At 24.1% G+C, this 21884-nt stretch overlaps 1 protein-coding gene and 2 non-coding genes across 3 annotated transcripts in view; 1 reads left to right on the top strand and 2 right to left on the bottom strand.

The window, feature by feature from the left end:
* Positions 1-20805, bottom strand: part of LOC145839286 (zinc finger MYM-type protein 6-like) — an 85245-nt gene extending 64440 nt beyond the window's left edge. The window contains exons 1-2 of the mRNA XM_082946882.1: positions 20729-20805; positions 20591-20659 (exon numbers count right to left, since the gene is read on the bottom strand). Coding sequence (XP_082803008.1) covers positions 20591-20659; positions 20729-20805 — 146 coding nt within the window. The remainder of the gene's footprint in view (positions 1-20590; positions 20660-20728) is intronic.
* Positions 16708-16780, bottom strand: Trnav-aac (transfer RNA valine (anticodon AAC)). The gene has a single exon. It is a non-coding gene; the product is annotated as a tRNA-Val (tRNA).
* On the top strand, positions 19751-19823 carry Trnav-aac (transfer RNA valine (anticodon AAC)). Its single transcript has one exon. It is a non-coding gene; the product is annotated as a tRNA-Val (tRNA).
* Positions 20806-21884: the final 1079 nt, after the last annotated feature.

A 21884-nucleotide genomic window follows, 5' to 3' on the forward strand; every position in this document is an offset into this window, starting at 1 on the left:
ATTTAAAAGTCAAACAAGTTTAGATTATTAAAAGAAAACAATTATTATATTTTCATTTAGAAAATAAAACAATAATCACGCCACTTAAAACAAAACAAAAACTATCAACTGAATTCGTTTTAGAGATAGTTTTTAATCAAAAAGAAAGTAGAGAGCGTAAAAAAGTTAGTTTTAAACAAAGAGCGAATAGTAATATTTGACTCGGTATAATGTTTAGTTCATTTAAGCTTTATAACATGTTTGGGTAGTTTATAAAAAACTGTAGGTAAAACTCTCATTAAAAAGGTAGTATACTTTTTAAAATAAATCTTTATCTAGCTGGTATTTATTTTGTTATGACGTATCTAAAGCAGTTTTAGTTTTAAAAAGGCATACTTTATATTAAAAAAGAATATGTTTTGTGATAAACGCTAAAAATTTAGAATAATTTTTTTGCAGCAACTTCAGTACAATGTTAGATAAAGGTATATATTTTTAGCAAAATTTGTTAAGTTTAGATGGTCTTAAATTTTAGTACTCTATTAAGCGTGTTATTGTTTTTTTGCTATAGCAAAATTTGATTAAACTACTTATTAACAGTAAAGGATTTTAGAAAGTTTCTCGAAAAGTTTCCTTTTCATTAAATCTTCTAAATCACTAACCAACGCAAAACATAAATCTATGTATATGTGTTTTTTTTTTTATTTTGTAAGTGTTTACATACGGCAAACTTTGTTATTAAATCTAAAAAAAGTATTATGGAAGCAGTTAGGAATTTTTATAGTAGAAACAACTTGAAAAAAATACAATCAAGCAACTTTTTACAGGACTAACTTAATATCACTATGATTGTTGACAAACTATCACTAGTTGTTTTAGTTTTCGGCTTATTATGGCTCTTTTTTGATTTTTTCAATTTGTGTTCACCAGACTGGGTGACTAATAAAGACAGCTCAAATTACAGCCTATTCAAATTTTGTCTTAATGGAGCTTGTACACTTTTGTCTTCAGCTCCAGAAAACAGTAAGTTGGTTTGCATGATTGGCTGAGAATTTTTTTTTAGAGCCAATGTATAATTTTGCCTTACTATTATAAAAGACAAAGGTATAACTTTGTTAATTAAAACTTATTGATTCATAAATGCTCACACTCTTAAATTTCAAAGTTTAGCGTGAAAACTTTCTATGGTTTATATTTCTAAAAACTAAACTAAGTTTTAAGCTTACCAATAATTTATATTTAATACTTAGCAACAAATTTTTTTAATGATTCTTTTTTTTTTGTTACACCTAAAATAACTTCGTAAACTAATGAAATCAGTTGATAAGTTCATATAATTTTTGGAATAGAGGTACAAGTACAAACCAAAAGTTATTATTTTTTTTCTTTTTTTTTTTTGTTTAATTTAACATGAAAAACTCAAACAGTTTTCAAAGGGGCACAAGCATTCAGCGTTTTATCGACAATATCAGCTTTTCTTGGGTTCGGACTTTTTGTCAAAACTTGTTTGGATGCTTCTAACGCACAAGTTAAAAGATTTGAGCTGGCAGCTTTGTGCTTATTTATTATTGCAGGTTTGTAGTTTGGTTTGTAAACATGTTTGATTACATTTTCTGTTTTAGACTATCTCTATATTAAAACTCGTAGCAGCTGGCTTAAAAAATTTGTATTATGTTAAGAATTAACTAAAATGCTTCTAAACTCTATGATAAGTATAAAAACAGTAAGCTGTTAAACTAAAATGCTCGTTGTTACTTGTACAAAACGAAGTTGTAGTTGTTTAATCTTTTATTCAATTAATTCTATTTACTTTAAATAATTCACATTATTACAAATTTGATATTAATATTAATAATTAATAACCAAGTTATTTACAACTTTTGTAGCACTTTGTAATGTGATCGGTCTAGCCGTTTGGACGAGTAAAGTAAACAAGTATTTGAAAGTAGCAGATCTTACCTGGAATTTTAGTTACTACTCAGGTTGGTTTAAATTAATAAGTATGCATGTAAACAAAAGCATTCAGTTGGCCGGAAAACAAAAACTAATTGAGGAATTAGTTAAAAACACACACATTGATTCAATTTTTTTCTAAATTTAATCATCATAGCAAATTTATTTGAAGTATTTTCTTTTTTTAAGTTGTTTTACTTCAAGTTAAAAACATTAAAAATAACTTGGCTTTACATAAAATATAACTTGTTTGTTTTATGTGTAATAACATGTTAAAAACTTGACTTAAGTTGTATTTATTATTTTTATACAACTTAACATCATTTTTACAAACTTTTTAAAATATCGAATAATAGTTAATTATTTCTATTTATTTACTTTTAAATTACAAAATAGTTTAAGTAATTGTTAACACTACTGTTAATACAGTAATAATTAAATTCTGTAACATACATTAGCAAACAAGCTTTACAAGCTTTCAAAGTTTTGAACGTTATTCAATAAAGCCTTCAAATCTACCAAGTTGTAAAGTTCTTTTTGTAAAACTGTTTTTATATGTTCGAAATGAGATGAAAACTAAATAAAGAGTATATTTCTATATATAAATCTATTTTAACAGGCATTTTAGCAACAGTTTTCATGTTTTTATGTGGAATTGGAACATTCATAAGAAATAAGCTTAGAGAGTAAACTTGACAGTAGACATTTCTTTGAATTTCTGTACTTCGTTTCGTTAAACTAATTTTTTATAAACACTTTGAATATCATTGCGCACTTTAATTATCTTTATTTTACTTCTACAACGTTCTAAGAAAATAAACATCTAACAACTTATTTCATTACACTATTTTGTTTAGTTTAGTAATTTATTAAGTAAACTTTTATCATTTAATTAAATAATTAGTAAATCCGGTAATGATTTCGAGTAGATTTTTTTTTTTTAATTTTAAGTATAAATTTCTAAATACTATATTTTGGCTTCTAAAAAACAACCTTATGAAGTTGATTAAGTTTATTAAGTTTCTAAAGGTACTCTTAAAGTTTCGCTAAGAAAATTAAATGTTTAATAGTAAATTATAAAAAGTAAAATTGTTACATAAATCGGAAACTCTTCTCTTCTTTTAAAACTATTCGATAACTTGTATACTTTTAAAACATACAGTAGATTGTAAAATAACTTAGTAAATTAAGTTATTTTACATATGTCACTTAACTAACTATATTAAGCTTAACATATAAACTGATTAAAAAATAATAACATTTTGCAACTTTAATGCGAATTGCTAAAAGAACAACTACAACAAATAAATTGATTACATTCATTATTATTAAAACCTAGTTTATAACTTTTTTATTTTAAACTTAATAATAACTCAACAAATTAATTCTGTGTAAAACTACAATTTCAGTTTTTAACGATTTTAAACTTAAATACGTCAATAAAATATTTACTGAACTTAAATTAAGCTAAAACCTAAAAAACTAGTACTTTGTTGTCTTTTATTTGTTTTGAAAAGTTTAAAATGTATTGAAGTTTAAAAACATGAAACAAAGACATTATGTTTATAAAAGAGTTTTTTAAACAAATAAGGAAACAGTTCTTTCCTAGACAGTTTTAGTTTTATACACTTGATTTTAACGTAATATAAAAACTAAACAATACATAGCAGAAAAAAAAAACCACCAATACACTTAATTTGACAAAAGTATTAATTATCTAAACAGCTAATATCTTTTAAGATAAAAGAAATAAAACATTTTTTTGAAAGTTTAACAATAAATTTTTTGAATATTTAAAATAAGTACTTTTATAAAAGATATACACATATTAATATACACAAAAATTCTTTAAGCGCTAGAAAGGTTTTGATCTAAATATGTTTCATTTTTTGTGAAACGTTTGAATGTTTTTAACATAATTTAGACATGTTTTTTTTTTAATTTAAGTATATACTTTTTCTTTCACAAAACTCTACAATAAAACAACTAAAACAAGTAAAAAGCTTTTATATATTTAGACATCTACAACATTAATTAAGTCTTGAAATACTTAAAGTTAATAAATATTTTATTAAAACTGCTAACTAATGAGCTTAAAAACAGTTTTATCAAAAATTTATGGTTGTTTTAGGTCGTATTATCAAAACACCAGTCATTTCTTATCCTGTAATCAGTGTAAGTTGAAATTGTCAGTAAGTTTATGTCTTCAAAAATTTAAAGTCATTAGTTTAAGTTATAAACAATCTACTGAGATAATATTCAAAAAAAAATACTTTACGAGTTTTAAATCAACATGTTCAGTTATATACATTTGCTATTTAATATGGTTATTTTTCTGCTTGCAAAAATGACTGGACTAAACACCGTTGGTCGTCTTCTGATAAGCATTTTGGTCTGATTAATGTATGTGGTACAGATGAAAACCCTGAATCCTGTCCGATCAGTTAGTAAAGTTTTTTTTTCCATTTGATTACATTAAAAGTTCTATAATTTACAATTTTCAATACATTTTTCTTTTAAACTTTAATTGAAGTGCAAACATATTCAACGACTACAAATCTTTACTTTAGATCAGGATTTTTTTATTTGCAAGTGCGTATTTAGAGGCGGTATTTGCATTTGGGGATAATAACTCAAAAGGAATCATGAAACAAATAAAAAAAATATTAGTTATGTTACGAGTTTAAATAAAGGGAAGTATGTAAGCTCTTTCAAGTAGCTGGTTGTTAAAATGAGTTTTATAAACTTCACTTCAGACTCTAAATAACTTTTTAACTACTTTCCACAGCTCTCAGTTTAGCAAGAGCGTTTATGATCTTATCAGATATATTAGCATTATTTGGCTTCAATGCTTTTCACCAAAGTGCAGCTGAAGCTGTGAAAAAAGTAACTAAGTGTGAAGTTAGAAAGTTTTCAACAATTTCTTTTGGCTTGTTTTTAGTTGCAGGTTTATCTTTTGTGCACAAAACTCAGTTACTTCTATTTGTTTAATCAAAATTGTTTGAAAAATATTCGTCTCAAATTCAATTAATATTTTACTTTAAATAATTACTTTGTGCATATCCTACTTACTTTTTACCAAACTTAAAACTAAATTTATACGATCTTTTTAACTAAGTTCGTTTTTAATGTTTTTTTAGTTTTAAAATACTTCTTACAACAAAAATAAATACTTTTGTTTAGCTGCAAAGTGTGAAAAAAAAATCAAATTTACTGATGGTGCTTTAACTGGATGTTTTTAACTTGATTTTTTTTGTTTAATCTATATATAACTCAAGTTAATTAGTTCTAATTTTATTCAATTACGTTGTTAAATGTTACATTTATTTAAAACAGTTTAAATAAAACTTATAAAACAAATAAAAAATACAGTAGCATTCTTTAAATTGTAACTTTAATAGCAGCATTTGTGTTATACGACAAATGTTTTTAACAAAAAACGGCTTTGATGGATGTAATTTGTAAACATTGCTAGTTAAATTGATAAACAAAAACCTGACATCAACAAAAATTTAAATCAATTAAATAAATTTAGTATAAAATTTTATAACAGCACTGTTAAATGTGACTGGCCAATTTTTATGGACTCACGAGTTTTCTATCTATAAAAACTTTTTTATTATACAAATATTGTGGTACTTGGTTCACAGATCAAGATGGTAATTATTTATGGAGTTTCAGTTATTTTGCAGGTGATTTATTTTGTAAAAAAGTAAATTACTAGATAATTTTTATTTAATTGGGCAGCGATGTAATACAATTACATCTTTTTAACTATATTAATTACTTATCATATTATATGTTTTGGTTTTAAGACAACAAATAGAAAGATCTCAACTACTGGAGGAGAAATAATGAATTTATTCTTTCAAAAATTTCAAAAATAGTTTGTAAAATAAATTTTTGAAAGAATAAACTTATCATACTATGGTAGTTATAATTATGTTTTGATACAAAATAATTAAAATGCGCGTAACGTTTGCCACAAATTAAAAAGTTTCACATTTTTCAAAATTACAAGTCTGTGTTTGCTATTCAAAGTCAAGATATTGTTTTTTGCTCGTTTTCTTAAATCAAAAAAATTAAAAAATTACAACTAGCTAACCGTTTTATTTGTTTTAGCAGTTTTGTGGAATTTATTTTTTAATAACATAAACGATAAATAATCCTTATGCTGCTATAACATGCAAAGCATTTCAAAATTTCATGCTATTATATTTTTAAAATAACTATTAGATTTATAAGCTTTAGTTAGATTCTAAGTTAGAGCTACCTGAAGGAGTAGTTTTAAAAATACATCAGTTTTAATCACTTTTTAAAAACGAATGTGTTTTAATTTCGACATTATGATGACTTTAAGTAGTTCATGCATTAAGATATTTTGATACTTTTTTTTATAATCAACTAAATTGTATAAAACATTTTAAACTTGAAACCAAAACAAAAAAATAAGGATAAACAAGACCTAATAGGATTAAATAAATGATGTTTGAAATTGATTAAATGGTATGACCTTCAACTTGGAATGTACATAAAAGATGTTTTTAGTTTAAATAGATATATACATGCTATGCTAAACATTGAACACATACTTTATTTAAAATCTTAGTCGAACTTATTATCAAAAATAACTTTACATTTTAAAAAGTAAAAAATTGTAAAAGTTAAAGTATTTTAAAGTAGTTTCTAACGTAAGTTTTAGTTCAGATTTTTAAGCTATAGATTAAAAAACATTTAAACAAATTTATTTTCATAAGTTAAATAAACTAAATTGCTTTAACTAAGGTAAGCTCAATAAAGGATTTTAATAAAATTTGAGCTAAATGACAACTAAAAGTATTTTAATTTTATGATTAAGAATACATGAAAGTGTTTTATACTATTTATTTTTTATTGATTTCTTTTATATATGCTGTTTATATTTATAATTTATTTTTAACAGGTTGGATTGGAAGTCTGTTTTTATATATATCTACTTGCAACTTTTATGATGATCAAATTTACAAAATAAGCTTTTTTGTGTGTAAAATCAAGTGGTATAAAGTAGTTTTTGTTATATGTTTAATAAAGATATGTGTCGGTTTATTTTCCTGCGCTAACACGTTTAATTTGAAAAATAAAATTAGTTCTTTACAAAGTACTCTTTAATTGTTAGTAGCTAAAAACTTAGATAAGATTAATAAATAAACAGTTTGTTTTTTCTTAAATTATTGAAAATATTTTATCTAGTTTGTTCTAATTTACTTATAAGGGAGGTAAACATTTATTTTTTAACCTCATATAAAAATTAAAACCTTTTTATACCATGTTAATAAAAACTTTATAGTATAGTACTAGATAGTTTGTCTATAGTTTGATTTAAAAAAAAAAATAAAAAAACTTTAGTTCGCCAAAACTCAGCAGACTTTTATTTACACTACTAAATAGTAAACATGTAAATAAAAAACATTAACTAGTTTAAGGGCCATTAAACTACTATTCTTAGTTAAATATGTTGTTATCTATATCTAAGTTTTGTTTGAGTTATGAAAGTAAAGGCTAATTTAATGTATAATTTATATTTCAACTAAAGTTAATTATGAAAGTTTAAGTAAATATTTGAGTATATATATTTGTTTATAGAAACATATTTAACTCCTTTAAAGTTATCCTATCACATAAAACTAAGACTTTATGAAACTTTCCTTAAAGTATATTCTGAAACTTTCCAGTAATGTTTTTGATAACATAGCTTTTATGTATTGACAGACTAAAAGTTAAACATAAGCATCTCTTTTTTATTCTAGACTTTATGACAGTTAAATATCAAACATACTTTCTTAAAATACTAATTTTAGACTTAGACTAATCTAAACTTATTAGTAGTTACAACTAAGAATTTATAAATTTACACATAGAAAAAAAAATAGTAATTACCTTTAGTTTGTTTTAAGTCAAGAAAGGAATTTAACAATTATTCTGTGTTTGAAGTCATAATTACTTTTATAAACAAAAAAAATTAATTTAATTTATAGACCTAAAAATCAGTATTTGAATTTATTATGCTCAATTTTAAAACCTACAGTTTTAGAATCTAGTTATAAAAAGTTTACTTTCAAAATCTTGAAATTTGCAAAGAGCACTATACTATAACTTTTCAACTATAAGCTAAATCATTCATTGAAATATAAACTCATCAAACTTAGCACTTGGGCGATACCAAACGATTGAATTATTTTGTTCCTCAATTTTCCAATAAAACTATAGAAGAGCAATAAATAGCTATAATATTCCGGAAGCTATGTTCATCTGTACATGTAAATATTTTGTGTATAAGTATTTTCTAAAAGCTTAAATTGCCTTGGTTTTATAACAAGTATGTTTATTTATTAAAAAATTCTATAAATATAATTCTATAAACAATTGTTTATATTTAAAAAGTATAAAATCAAACCTTAAAAAATTGCAATCATGAAACTTCTAAAAAGTTTTGTTTTTAGTACTATTTTTAGTATTTTGAAGAATTTAAATTAATTTTTTTTAATTTCCAACGGACGCAAAATCAAAACTTTTATGTATATATTTGCATATAATTTAAAACAGATAATAAAGAAAATTTAAGACCAATAATTTTTTTTTGGAAAGGAATAATTTGATTATTTATAAAATATAAGATGATGAGACATGAGATTTTTTAATCTAAAAAAAGTTCAAGTGCTTTAAAACTAAAATAAACCTTTTAAAAAGTTACTTAGTTGTAAAACATCCTAATGTGTAAAAACTTAATTAAATATTTGATATAATTACATTGTAAAAATATTATAAGTACTGAACAACTTGTAAAACTAGCTATTAAGCTTAAAAGCATATGCTTTTTTTATTGTCTAAGTGAGCATTAAAAAAGTTATTAAAATTAAAATGTGCTTGCTATTTAAAAAATATTCATTTAAGTTAAAAAGCACGTGATGGTTATGAAATTTAAAAAAAATCAAACAAATTAATTTTATATGAACTTTTTTTTGTCTTGTGTAGTTAATCATTTTAATAAGTAACTGGTTCAGTTAACATGTATATGTTTGAAAGAGGAGTACATATATTTTATTAAAACTAAGCTTATGTTAAAAAAAATTTAATTACATAATTTTATATAATTTGAGGCTGTTAGTTTTGCAAAGTTTTAGAATACTTTTAGTCAAGAAGTTTGTTGTTTTAGTTTAGTTAATAAGTTTTTATTAATGTTATGTAAGTAAACTTTATCGATTGTTATCTAAAATTAGTTCTTAGCACATAACTGCTATTTTAAGTACAAACTTCACGTGCATATCATTGAAATCAAACTTTTAATATTTTGTATAGTTTCAAAAGTTGTGTTCATAATTTATAAAATAAAAAAAAATTATAATTAAAATTTATTTCATGGTAATTAATAACATGACTAATATATAAAGAGAAACAAAAAAAAATATACTGATTTTTCTATATTAGACGATGCTTAGAACTGGAAACATTTACTATTTAATAAAACAATAAATACTCAAAACTTTATCCGAAAAAAAAATAATCAAATGTAAGAATTTTCCGACAAATTATTTATTTTTTTGATCCCGAACCTTTTAACTACTTTTACAATAACACAACATATATTTATCAAACAGAAAAGACTTAACTAGAACTTACGTATGATAGACCTACAGGATCTTTTTTTAAATTTATTACCAACTATTAAATGCTCTTAAATAAATTTTTTCAACAGTCTAATAGTTTTAAAATTTAATAGTATTTTTTGAAAACTGTGAAAATAGCATCATCGAAGAAAAATAAAATTATATAATAAACTAATTTTACAGGACTTAATATCAATATGATTATTGACAAGCCAACTTCAGTTGTTTTAGTTTGCTACTTTTTGTATCTTATTTTTGATTTGTACAACTTGTGTTCAACTAACTGGGTTACAGATGAAAATAACAAATCCACTTACAGCATATTCAAAGGATGTGCCACCAATGGTACTGGAGTAGTATGTTCTTTTTGGCCATCACCTCAATATGATAGTAAGTATTTTATTAAACACGAGCTCAACACTTATGTCCTTCAGTCTAAAAATTTTGTTTGTGAAAGTTATTTTGGTCTTCGAGCTACACACGTATTTACTTTATCTATATTGAGCTAAAAAATTAAAACAGGCATTGAAAATTTGTACTTTTTTATTACGTAAACATTTAAGAAGAAAAATAAATAAATTTCTCAAAAGATTTGAAAAGCACAATGTAGTATTTAATTAATAGTAACCTAATAAAAAAATCACCAAACATGGTAGTCTTAAGCCTAACAACTTTTTTTTAATTACTTAAAAATTAAAATATTTTTTACTGATAGATTAAATTCGACTATAACAAGGTAAACCACATACACAAACACAAAAATAACTTACTATAATAATAATTCTATCTGAAAAAGTAAATAAAAAAAACTAACTAAGATATTTTCTGTTTGTTAGTAAAAATTATTCTTTTTCATGTTTAAGTATTTAGCTCATTAGTAGCAACTTTATTATAAACTTTGTAAACAAAATGTAAAATATCTTTCTTTTATTTAGTAGTAGTCAAAACATGGTTTAAAATGATAGTATTAACTTAGACGTGATTTATGACTGGCTTAAAACTTTTGTTTAGTATAATAATATGATATTTAATATTTCGATAGATGTGTAAACAAATTAAAATATTTTCCAATTAGATCTCTTTATTCATATCGATTAACTTTTTTTCTCTTTTAAGCTTTAGCCGTACTAAAAGACACTAATAGTTGAAAGAAAAACTATTTTTTCATAAATCTTTCTGTGTACTTATTTTACATTTAGTGCCTCTATTATCTTAAATACTTCACAAATTCACAGTAAAGCGTTATTAATGCATTATTAACAGTTGTGAAAACAATTAAAGCCTTTGATAAGTTCTTTACGCTTCATTAAATTCACACATGATTTAATTGAAATGTGCTTGTTAGTTTAAAGCTAATCGTACTGAGGTTAACTTTTTAAGAATAAAGCAACGTATAAGTGATGCTTATAAGTAATTAAACTTTGTGACTATATCTAAGATATAACTATTATAATTAAATATAATTATGTCTAAAGTTGTATTATGTGAAGTAATTGTAATTTAGATTGTTTATATTTATTTATCAATTAAAAAACTTTAACAGTATACAAAGGGGCACAAACGTTTATGGTTTTATCGACAGTTTTAGCTTTTTTTGGACTCGGGGTTTTTGTCAAAGCTTGTATGGAGCTACCTAGTGGCAACAACGACAGACGAGTAAGAAGATTTGAACTGTCAGCTGTCTGCTTTTTCGTTGCAGCAGGTTTCAAAATTGTTTGCTGTTTATTGAGTTTAAAAATAAACTTACTGTAAAATTCTTTTTTTTTTTAACATATGCGTTATAATAACTAATAAGTTTTACTTAGCTCTGTTTTCAAAGTTTCAAAACGAATTATAAACTCGTTAGTAAACGGTGATTTTTAATGAGCGCGTTTAGGTATGCTAAACAACTGTTGCTTTTATATTTACTTTAAACTGTGATCTAGTTTTCTATATGGAATATTATGTTTTTAAAATCCTTCTTTTCAACATGACCACCTTCTTATACTTTTTAAATTAGTAGTTTTTCAAAAATTTGTAGTATTAGTATTGAACAGTATTTTTCTTTTTCAACAACCTTGTTCTTATATTTTTTTAATTAGTAGTTTTTATAAAATTTGTTATCTTATTTTCAAACAATATTTGAAATTATATATTCAGCCCTGTGTAAGGTGTTCGGACTGGCTGTTTGGACAAGTCAGACAAACAAGTATTTGAAATTTACCTGGAATTTCGATTACTACTCAGGTTGTTTAATATTAATATTTTTATTTTTTACACATGTTTTTTGTATCAATCTCAACCAAATGCTAAATACTTCTTTTAATTATATTTTTAAGATTTAATTAAAGAAACATACATTGATTCTATTAGTACATTTGTTTTAACACTAGTCGTAACGGTTTTTGAAACTATTGCTGTTTCTTTGAATAACTACCATAAACTTAATTGAAACTTTTTTTAAATTAGTTTAGTTTTAACCTAAAAATACAAAAAGAAATTTTTACATTCGTCATAACTTTTTAGTACTATGTAACGAAACCTTGAGAAACAAGTGGTTAAACATTTTAAAACAGTTACTCAAGTCGTATTTTTTGTTTTATATAACAACTTAACATTATTTTTAAAAAGAGTTTTAAATTACAAAAAACTATTACCTGTTTCTATCAGATTATTCAAGTTTAAATTAGCTTAGTAGTTTAATTTAAAAATTGTACTACTGTTCATATAGTGTAAACTTACCTCCTAACTAGTTAGTTTAACCAGCTATCATTAGTACGTTTAAAATTTTTATCTGATAAAAACTCTTTTTACGCTATACTGGTTTACATTGACATTAGTTTCTAACTTTATAAAAAATAATTAAAAACTATATACTTAACATTAAATGTTTTCAACAGGTGCTGTGGCAACAGTTCTTATGTTCATTTGTGGAATCGGAACTTTAGTAATAAGCAAGCTTAGGGAGTAAACTTTTCTATTGTTTTCTGTTCTTCATACCATTGAATTATATATTATGAATAACTCTACTATTAAATTTTTTCATCATATATGTGTCATGCAATTTCTTTTTTTTTTTTTTTTGTACTGTAATGAATTGAATTAAATTAAAACGTTAATACCTAAGTAAATAATCAATAAGTCAAGAAGATATTGTAGATTAAAAAATTTAGCTTTTTATTTATCTATAAAGTGTAACTATTACAATATTAGATGTTAGTCTCTTAAAAAACAGTTTTATTAAGTTGATAAGGTTTATTAAGTTAAGTGAATTCCTGTAAAAACGCCCTCCTAATAAAAAATTCATAACTTTTTAGTCAAAGGTAAAAATTGTCTGATTTACATTAATTCGGAAAAACATTTTTACCCCTGAAAACTAAAACAAAAAGTACTTTATTTTAAAAACTCTTGTAGAAAATAACAATAACAAATACTAAAACTAAAAAACAAATAGATCGAGTCAATTTTCATTATGCTTGATAACTAAATATGTAAGCATCATTTAAAATCAACAACTTTAAAAGATAAAGTGTTTTAATTTTAAAGCGAATAATCTAAATTATGTGTAACAAAAAAAAACTTACATGCATAAATTAGCAACAGAAATTGTTTATAAAAGGCTAAATGCAAGTAATTTATTTTTTTTTTTAATTCATAAATAAATCGTATGTAAAACTCTATTTATAGTTTTTACAGATTTAAACTCACATAAAACCAAAAACATTTACTGAATTTTAACTGAGGTTAAACAAATAAGCATTAGTACTTTTTCTTTTTGCTGATTTTGAAACTTAAAGTTGCAATAAAGTTTAAGTAGATTAAACAAGAAAATTATTTATACAAAAATAGTTTTTATAGTTTCATTTTACTAGTGAATTCAACTTTTATACATAATTTATAATAAGTTTGTATCAATATTACAATTAGATAAAATAATGTTTGTTATAGTTATAAATCAAGTTCATCTTATTTAAGAGCTATACTAATCACTGTAAGAGCTAATAATTTTTAACATAAAGAGAAAAAAGGTATTTTGGAAAACTTATAAATTTACAAAAGAATTGACTACAAGATTATATTATTAAAAAAATAATTATCGATTCTGTTTGTTCGTTAAACTTTAAAATACATTCATAATTTCTGTGCTTAGTTTAGTATTAAAAAAAAATAGCTATCAGAAAAAAAGCTCACAAACTTATAAAAAGTATATTATATGTAATAGTCACAGTTTTAAGTTTTTATCTAATTCAGCTTTTAGTATGTAAACAAACAACAAATATATTCAAATTAATGAATTAATTGTTATTGTACAAAATTGTATGTAAATTGTAATAACTTATTTGGTATGCATTTAGATTCTTTTAAATGTTTAACTAGAAAAAATATATGTAAACGTTTAATTTTAAATGATATTTTTAAGTGGTTTATATGAGTGGTAAACACAAATTTTTAAGGTTTAGAAGCATATAAACTGCTTATAAAAAAAAACTTTTAACTTTCCAATAACTTGATAAAAATAAAATTTATGAAAACTTGTGAAGTGTAGAAAACAAACTTAAAATGAAAATTAAGTGTACTTATTTACTACTACATACTTAAAAAACCGACAGCTAACAAATAAGTAAAATTCAAATGTTAAATTACAATTTTATTAGAATAAAATAAAACAGTCATACAGGCTTATTAACAAACATCTTTTCTTTTATCTCTAACCTATTTTTTAGAAAAATATAAAAACTAGCTTGTGTTGATATATATTAAAAAAAAAACAAAAGATAAATTTTTATTTAATTTATAACCTAATGTTTTCTATTTAAACTTATGTTTGATCGTATTAAGTTATCATAATTTTTAAAAAGTTTTCAACTCGATATTTAATAAGTTAAACTTGACACTAAACTAACTTAATATATAAATATGTATTCTACAGCTCATTAACTTTATTAGTTATAATTTCGTAGTAACTAGATACAATACAAATATGATTAATGACAGAAGTACATTATTTAATTTAAACAATAATTTTTTTTAGTTTTCAATTTAACTTTTGAAATGATACTTTGATGCATTAAAAGAAGTTTACAGACAAAATATAAACAAATAAATATTTATTAATTTAAAAGCAATATTGATTTCTAAAATAAGTTAGAAGATTACAAAACTTTATGTGTAAGCAGTTATTTATTTTTGTATTGTTTAATTTAAATTAAGTTTTATCAATTAATTAAAAATAAACTCAAAATCAATTTTATAAAGTCTATGGATAAAGGCATTTAAATACTTTCAAAAATGGGAACGGGTCTAAATTGCACAAAGACAAAACTGCTCGAGCTTACTAAATTGCACGAAGATAATTTTGCATGCGGGCACAAAATTGCACGAGAGGACAAAATTGCACGAAAAAAGATTGCATGAGGCCACGCGGGAGGCCCGAGTTTGATTCCCAGACAATGCATTTTTATTATCAATTAAAATAGTTACAGAGTTTTATTTTGTAGTGATGGCTAATAAAGCTATTTTAAAATTGAATTTAAGTTTAAAACATTAATGCATTAAAATTAATTTAGTGTCTATCAATCACTGCTACTTATAGGTTTCTTAATTTTTGTGTTTAACATATGAACAACTTCATATACATTATGGTTTTTTTTTTCAAAATAAAAAAAATAGTCATAAAATTTTGTCAACATAATAAAAAAGGTGCGCCTAAACGCCTAAAACTTAAAATTACTTGTAGAAAGACTCTTAACTTCTCCATTTAAATTAGCATTAGAAGTATAGTATAGTATAAGTACAAAATTCAAATGATTAGCACATAATAAAAATTATGCACTCACGACCACTGAAAGCAAGTTTTATACGTATCAACTTAATATTTGTTACTGGCATAAAAATACTTGAGCCTTGGTAAATTTTAATTTTCATTAGACAATCAAATCCCAAACAAACTACCATATTAAAAATATTTATTAACCCATCAATAAATAATTAAAATATACACAATCGTTTTTAAACAACGTCTACTATTTTATTAACATTTCAACAAAGTAATATTAAACTTAAATACTGTTGAACTAACAGTTTTGAAAAACGTAACCACAACATACTAGTTGTTACGTCATAATACCAGAAATGTTTATAAACCGAACATAGCTCAATTTTACTGGTGGCTTTGGTCTAGTGGCATGATTCACGCATTTGGTGCGAGAGGGCCCGGGTTCTGTTCCCGGACGAGCCCATTTTTGACGTGATTCGATGCATTATTACGTCATAGCATCGTCACAAAGGCTTTATAAACTCAACAAGTTCATTTCAAACGTGCTCGGCTAGCTCAGTCGGTAGAGCGTTGGACTCTTAATCCAACGGTCATGGGTTCGAGCCTCACGTTGGGCGCACCTATTTCGTTTTTATGTACCTGAAATAAAGTACAGTATAGTTTTATCAAAATCATGCTAACAACCATTTTTTTAGCAGGCTTTTACAGCTTTTCTTGTCTGCTAGACATTTCTCATAAGTTTAATTGTTATACATATGTAATTAAACAATTCACACATGAAATCCAAGTATTTTAGACATTGTTTTAATCTTGATTTTTGGTTGTAGTCGATAGACTAAAAGCGTTTGAAAAGGTGTACAACTATTTTGAAACAGATACATCGTTGACTGAAATTTTAATGTTAAAGTATTGTTTTATAAGTAACTAAAGCAAATTGTTATTTAAAAATAGTTATTCAAGCACTTTTGATTTATTACTGAATTTATTTTTTTTGTTATTAACAATTAAAGTATACAGATTTGGTCGAACTTAAAGTAATGTTATACGCTTTACTTGATGGTTATATTTTAATCTGTTCAATTATTTTAACCTCTTAAGATTTTTATTGCTAATGGAGATCCTAATGTAGTTTTCCATTACTATTTACATACTAACAAGGGTTTTCAAAATAAGCTTTTCTATTTGTGGACTAACTCATAAATAACTTGTTTCAATAAGTTTCCTAAATACTAAAATTTTACTATTTTACAATAAACAACCTATGTAAACAATGTATAATAATTTCATTTCAATTTTTTTGTATAGAAATAGCGATTATTATATTGTGTTTAGAAAGGGTACCTAAAAATAAGAATTTACAATAAAAAAATGTGAAAATGTTTCCGCCCGGGCTCGAACCGGGCGCTTTTCGCGTGTTAGGTGAACATGATAACCGCTACACTACGGAAACTTGTGATGAAAAGCAGTATGTTGTGTTTATAAATTTAACAAGTAATTTGTACTTGACTGGTTTTATATGAAGCTTTCATATAACATTAAGATTGGTATATTGAAGTTTAATAATAAATGTTTGCATTACTGCAGATTAAAAGCATAATAAATCATTTACAAAACTTTTATAAATATTTTTAGTTTATATATATATATATATATATATATATATATTTATCGCTAATTTGTTTTTTGTTGTTTTTTCTATTTATTAGTTTTTACTAGTTATATCTTTGTTTTTGCAGTTTATTCATCGTAAATAAAAAAAATTATGTTTCAGTTAAAGGTTTTTTATGACGTAGATTAGACTTCTTATTTATAAATTATTTTAATCCATTTATCTACGTCACAATAACAACAGTTTTGTTTGTAAAATATTGTAACTTTTATACGTACAGTAACCTCTCGCTTATTTACGCACATTATGTCCAAAGAAAAAAAATACGTAAAGATACGAGAGATCGTAAAGATACAAGAGGTACCAAAAATACTTACTGTTACAAATATATCTAACATTTAATAACCATATGGTGTTACAAAAACACAAATTAAATAAACTAAACATCTAATTCTGATTAAAATCTTAAAATATTTAATGATTACTGAGCTAAAAATCAAAAATGTTTATATTGATTAAACAATCCTAAGTTTAATATTTTGTAGTAACAAAGAGTATAGAGATTATTAGTTATAACTATACAAAGAAACTATATTTGTTCTAAAAGTTACAAATAGTAATCACAACTTTTTGTGGCATTAACTTAAATACATAATTTATAAGTAAAACAACTAACTATTAGAAAAAACTAAAATCAGAACTAAGGGATTATATTAATATACTAAATATTTATATTAAGTAAGGTATATTATCTATAGAGTATTTAAGTCTTATCTTAATAGTAGTTTAGTTAGTTCATCTTTAAGTAATCAATTAAAAAGAATTAACATTTATTTAAATCTTAGTATATCAGAAATTTTGTTAACAATAAGAGATTAAATTAAAATTCTGAAATAAATATGACTGTGTTAAATAAAGAAAGTATAATGAAATAATGAGAGTTTAAAACACAAATAAATATTATACCACTCTTGCCCTAAAACATCTAAAAAAGAAATCTAATGAAACTTTCTAGCAAAAAGTAACAGTGATAATTAATAAATATAGAGCTTACACTTAACACAAACTTACACAATTGTTTTTTCCAGTAGACATATCACTAATTTTAATTTGACATTTTTTCTTTGAGTTTAAGTTATATCAAATTATAAATTGAATAATTATAAGTAAGTAGAATAGAATATAAATGCTAAGTAGCAAATAAGTCAGGTATAAATAAAGATAAAATCTACTTAATATTAAAAAGTAAATATTTTTACAAGTATTGTTAATTTATATAAATTGAAATCCTTTTTTGAATATATGTTTAGTTTTATCTTTTGTTTTTATATTTTTAAAGAAAGTGGTATAAAACAAGTTGTTTAAAATGTGAAAGTCCCCGCTCTGCATTTAACTAGAAACAATATAAAAAAACAGCCATTATAGTAAGTATATTTAGTACCTCTCGTATCGTTGCGATCTCTCATATCTTTACGCAGTTTTTCTGTGGAGCGTAAATAAGCGAGAGGTTACTGTAAAATGAGTTTAAAAAAAATCAAGTTAATTTCTAGCTTTTTTAATCATAATTTGAGTCTTAATTGTTGTTATTGTAGAAATGCTTAAACTTAGTGTCTAATAATGAGTAAAATTTCAACGTGCAACTAATTTGAACTTAAATAGTACTTTGAGTACAGATTAAATTTTTAATAATCATTTTAAAAACAAACTATATTTTAAAAAATCAACTAAAGCTTTTACCTTTTGTACCACAGCGACTTAAATTGTTTTAATTTGAAGTAATCATCAAGCTTAACAATAAACTAAATTATATAAAGCTAGCTTGTTTTATTCAAACATTTTCAAATTTTAAATAGTTAGATTTCAAAAGGTTAAAATATAAAAACAGTTTGAATTTATATAAAAAGAAATCAAAATAAATTCACTAATTTAAAAAAAATAACCATATAAGCCAACTCAGTGCTTTAAGTTTTGTAAACAATGTTCTTAAGCTTAAGTACAATTTTCAAGCCAAATAGGTTTATTAATTGAACAAATCGCTGTCTTATAAGTCCTCGTTAGTATAGTGGTGAGTATTCCCGCCTGTCACGCGGGCGACCAGGGTTTGATTTCCTGACGGGTAGGCTTTTTTATGTACTTTTCTAACATTTTTCAATTTTTTGAAATAAATTTTACTTTTACAACTCTATACAGTTTAAAACTTACAATGGAAAAATAATTATACTTGTTATAAATAAAATAACTCTATATGTTGTTCTACTTTATAGTTTAATTAAAATAAATATAAACTGTTTTTTTCAAATATAGCAGAAGGTACATAATAAGTTTAGAAAAAGAAGTTAAACTTCAAATGTTTCACTGCTTTTAAGCTTATCAATGTAGTAATATACGTAAAAAAGTTACAATATTTTACAAACAAAACTGTTGTTATCGTGACGTAGATAAATCGATTAAAATATTTGATAAATAAGAAGCCTTATCTACGTCATAAAAAAACCTTTAAACGAAACATATTTTTCTTTATTTATGATAAACTTATTTTTCTCTTAATAAATTGCAAAAAAATGTATATATAACTAGTAAAAACTAATAAATAACATAAACAACAAAAAAAATTAGAGATAAATATATATAAACTCGAAATATTTTAAGTTTTATTCATGATTTGTTATGCTTTTAATCTGCAGGTATGCAAATATTTATTATAAAACTACACTATACCATTCTTAATGCTATGAAAGCTTCATATATAACCAGTCAAGTACAAACTCACTTGTTAAGTTTATAAACTCAACATACTGCTCTTCAACACAAGTTTCCGTAGTGTAGCGGTTATCACGTTCGCCTAACACGCGAAAGGTCCCCGGTTCGAGCCCGAGCGGAAACATTTAACATATTATTTATTTTAAATTCTTATTTTTAGGTACCCATTCTAAACACAATATAATAATCGCTATTTCTATACAAAAAAAATTGAAATGAAATTATTTTACATTGTTTACATAGGTTGTTTATTGTAAAACAATAATATTTTAGCTTTTAGGAAACTTATTGAAACAAGTTATTTATGAGTTAGTCCACAAATAGCAAAGCTTATTTTGAAAACCCATATTAGTATGTAAAAAGTAATGGAAAACTACATTAGGACCTCCATTAGCAATAAAAATCTTAATAGGTTAAAATAATTGAACAGATTAAAATATAACCATCAACTAAAGCGTAAAACATTACTTTACGTTTGACCAAATCTATATACTTTAATTGTTAATAACAAAAAAAAAAATTCAGTAATAAATCAAAAGTGCTTGAATAACTATTTTTAAATAACAATTTGCTTTAGTTACTTATAGAAAAATACTTAGATATAAAATTTCAGTCAACGATGTATTTGTTTCAAAATAATTATACATCTTTTCAAACGTGTTTAGTCTACCAACTATAACCAAAAGTCAAGATTAAAACATAGGTCAAAAAATTTGGATTTCATGTGTCAAATGTTAAATTACATATGTATAACAATTAAACTTATGAGAAATATTTAGCATACTAGAAAAGCTGTAAAAGCCTGCTAAAAAAATGGTTGTTAGCATGATTTTGATAAAACTATACTGTACTTTATTTCAGGTACATAAAAACGAAATAGGTGCGCCCAACGTGAGGCTCGAACCCATGACCGTTGGATTAAGAGTCCAACGCTCTACCGACTGAGCTAGCTGGGCACGTCTGAATAAACTATGTTGAGTTTATAAAGCATTTGTGACGATGCTATGACGTAATAATGCATTGACTCACGTAAAAAATACGGGCATGTCCGGGATTTGAACTTTCCGGGATTGTCCGGGACTTCTCGCGCCCAAAGCGAGAATCATACCCCTAGAGTCTAAACTTTAAACTTTAAAAAAGGAAAATTCAAATTTTATTTTTCACAAATAACTAATTAAACCTGTTTAAAGTCAAAAATGTAGTAAAAATTTTAAAAATTGTTGAAAACATAGAATAAACAGTTGTTGAAAATGTTTTTAAATTTTAGTAGTACTTAAGCATATAGTATTAGTTATAACAAACTTGAAAATATTTTCAAAGTTTCAGTATTAAAGTTACATTGGATGAGATAGTACGTTTTACCATAGAAGGATCTGATTTTAAAGCAAAGGTGTTTCCCCAAATACTTGCCAATTTTTTTGCCTAAAATCATCTTTTTTTTTTTTTGTTAAGTTTTTTTTTATTTTTTTACCTTTAACCCTAACCCACCTTACCCAAACATTTCATAAACTAATTAAAACATTAAAAAATTTATACTTTTTTATGCTGACTCAGCAAATATTGGGGGATTTTCGTCACACCGACAAAAGGGATAACCATAGACGGCGACAATTGTACTGTTATTTAAAAACAAATTAAATCAAAAAGCAAAGCCATTTTCTTCAACAACAACAGGATTAAAATATGTTTTTAATCCGCTGAGGAAAAAATCAAGAAAAAGGTTCATTTATTAGTTTTCTCCAGAAGGTAATTACTAAGGTTTTGGTTTGGGAAGGTAAGATTTAAAAAAATAAAAGGAAACATAAAACAATAAAATCTGCTGTCCTGGACAAAGTGTTAAAAGAAATCCAAGGTATTTTTTTTCGTTCCATAAGCAATATATCATGTTATTTTTAATTATTCAATTTTAGAATTAATTTTAAAGAAGTTGTAACAGGACGTTAAAAGGGATCTTTAAATTTTCAATAATTAAAATAAAATAGTGTTGCACCAGACGATAAAAGGTTGCCTGGTGGTATGCGCCTCGTTAATGGCAAGTTAAATTATAACTAAAAGGGCTTATAAACTTTTTTTAGTGAAGTTCTAAGACGCAGTAAGTAATCTAACAAAAATGACCATTTTTGTGATTCCGTTTTGATGACGACTAAGGATTTTTAGGGAAGAAATATTAACTTTTTAGTTTAAG

The sequence above is a fragment of the Thalia democratica genome, chromosome 6, assembly GCF_965202585.1.
Source record: "Thalia democratica chromosome 6, ktThaDemo2.hap1.1, whole genome shotgun sequence".
Classification (NCBI taxonomy): Eukaryota; Metazoa; Chordata; class Thaliacea; order Salpida; family Salpidae; genus Thalia; species Thalia democratica.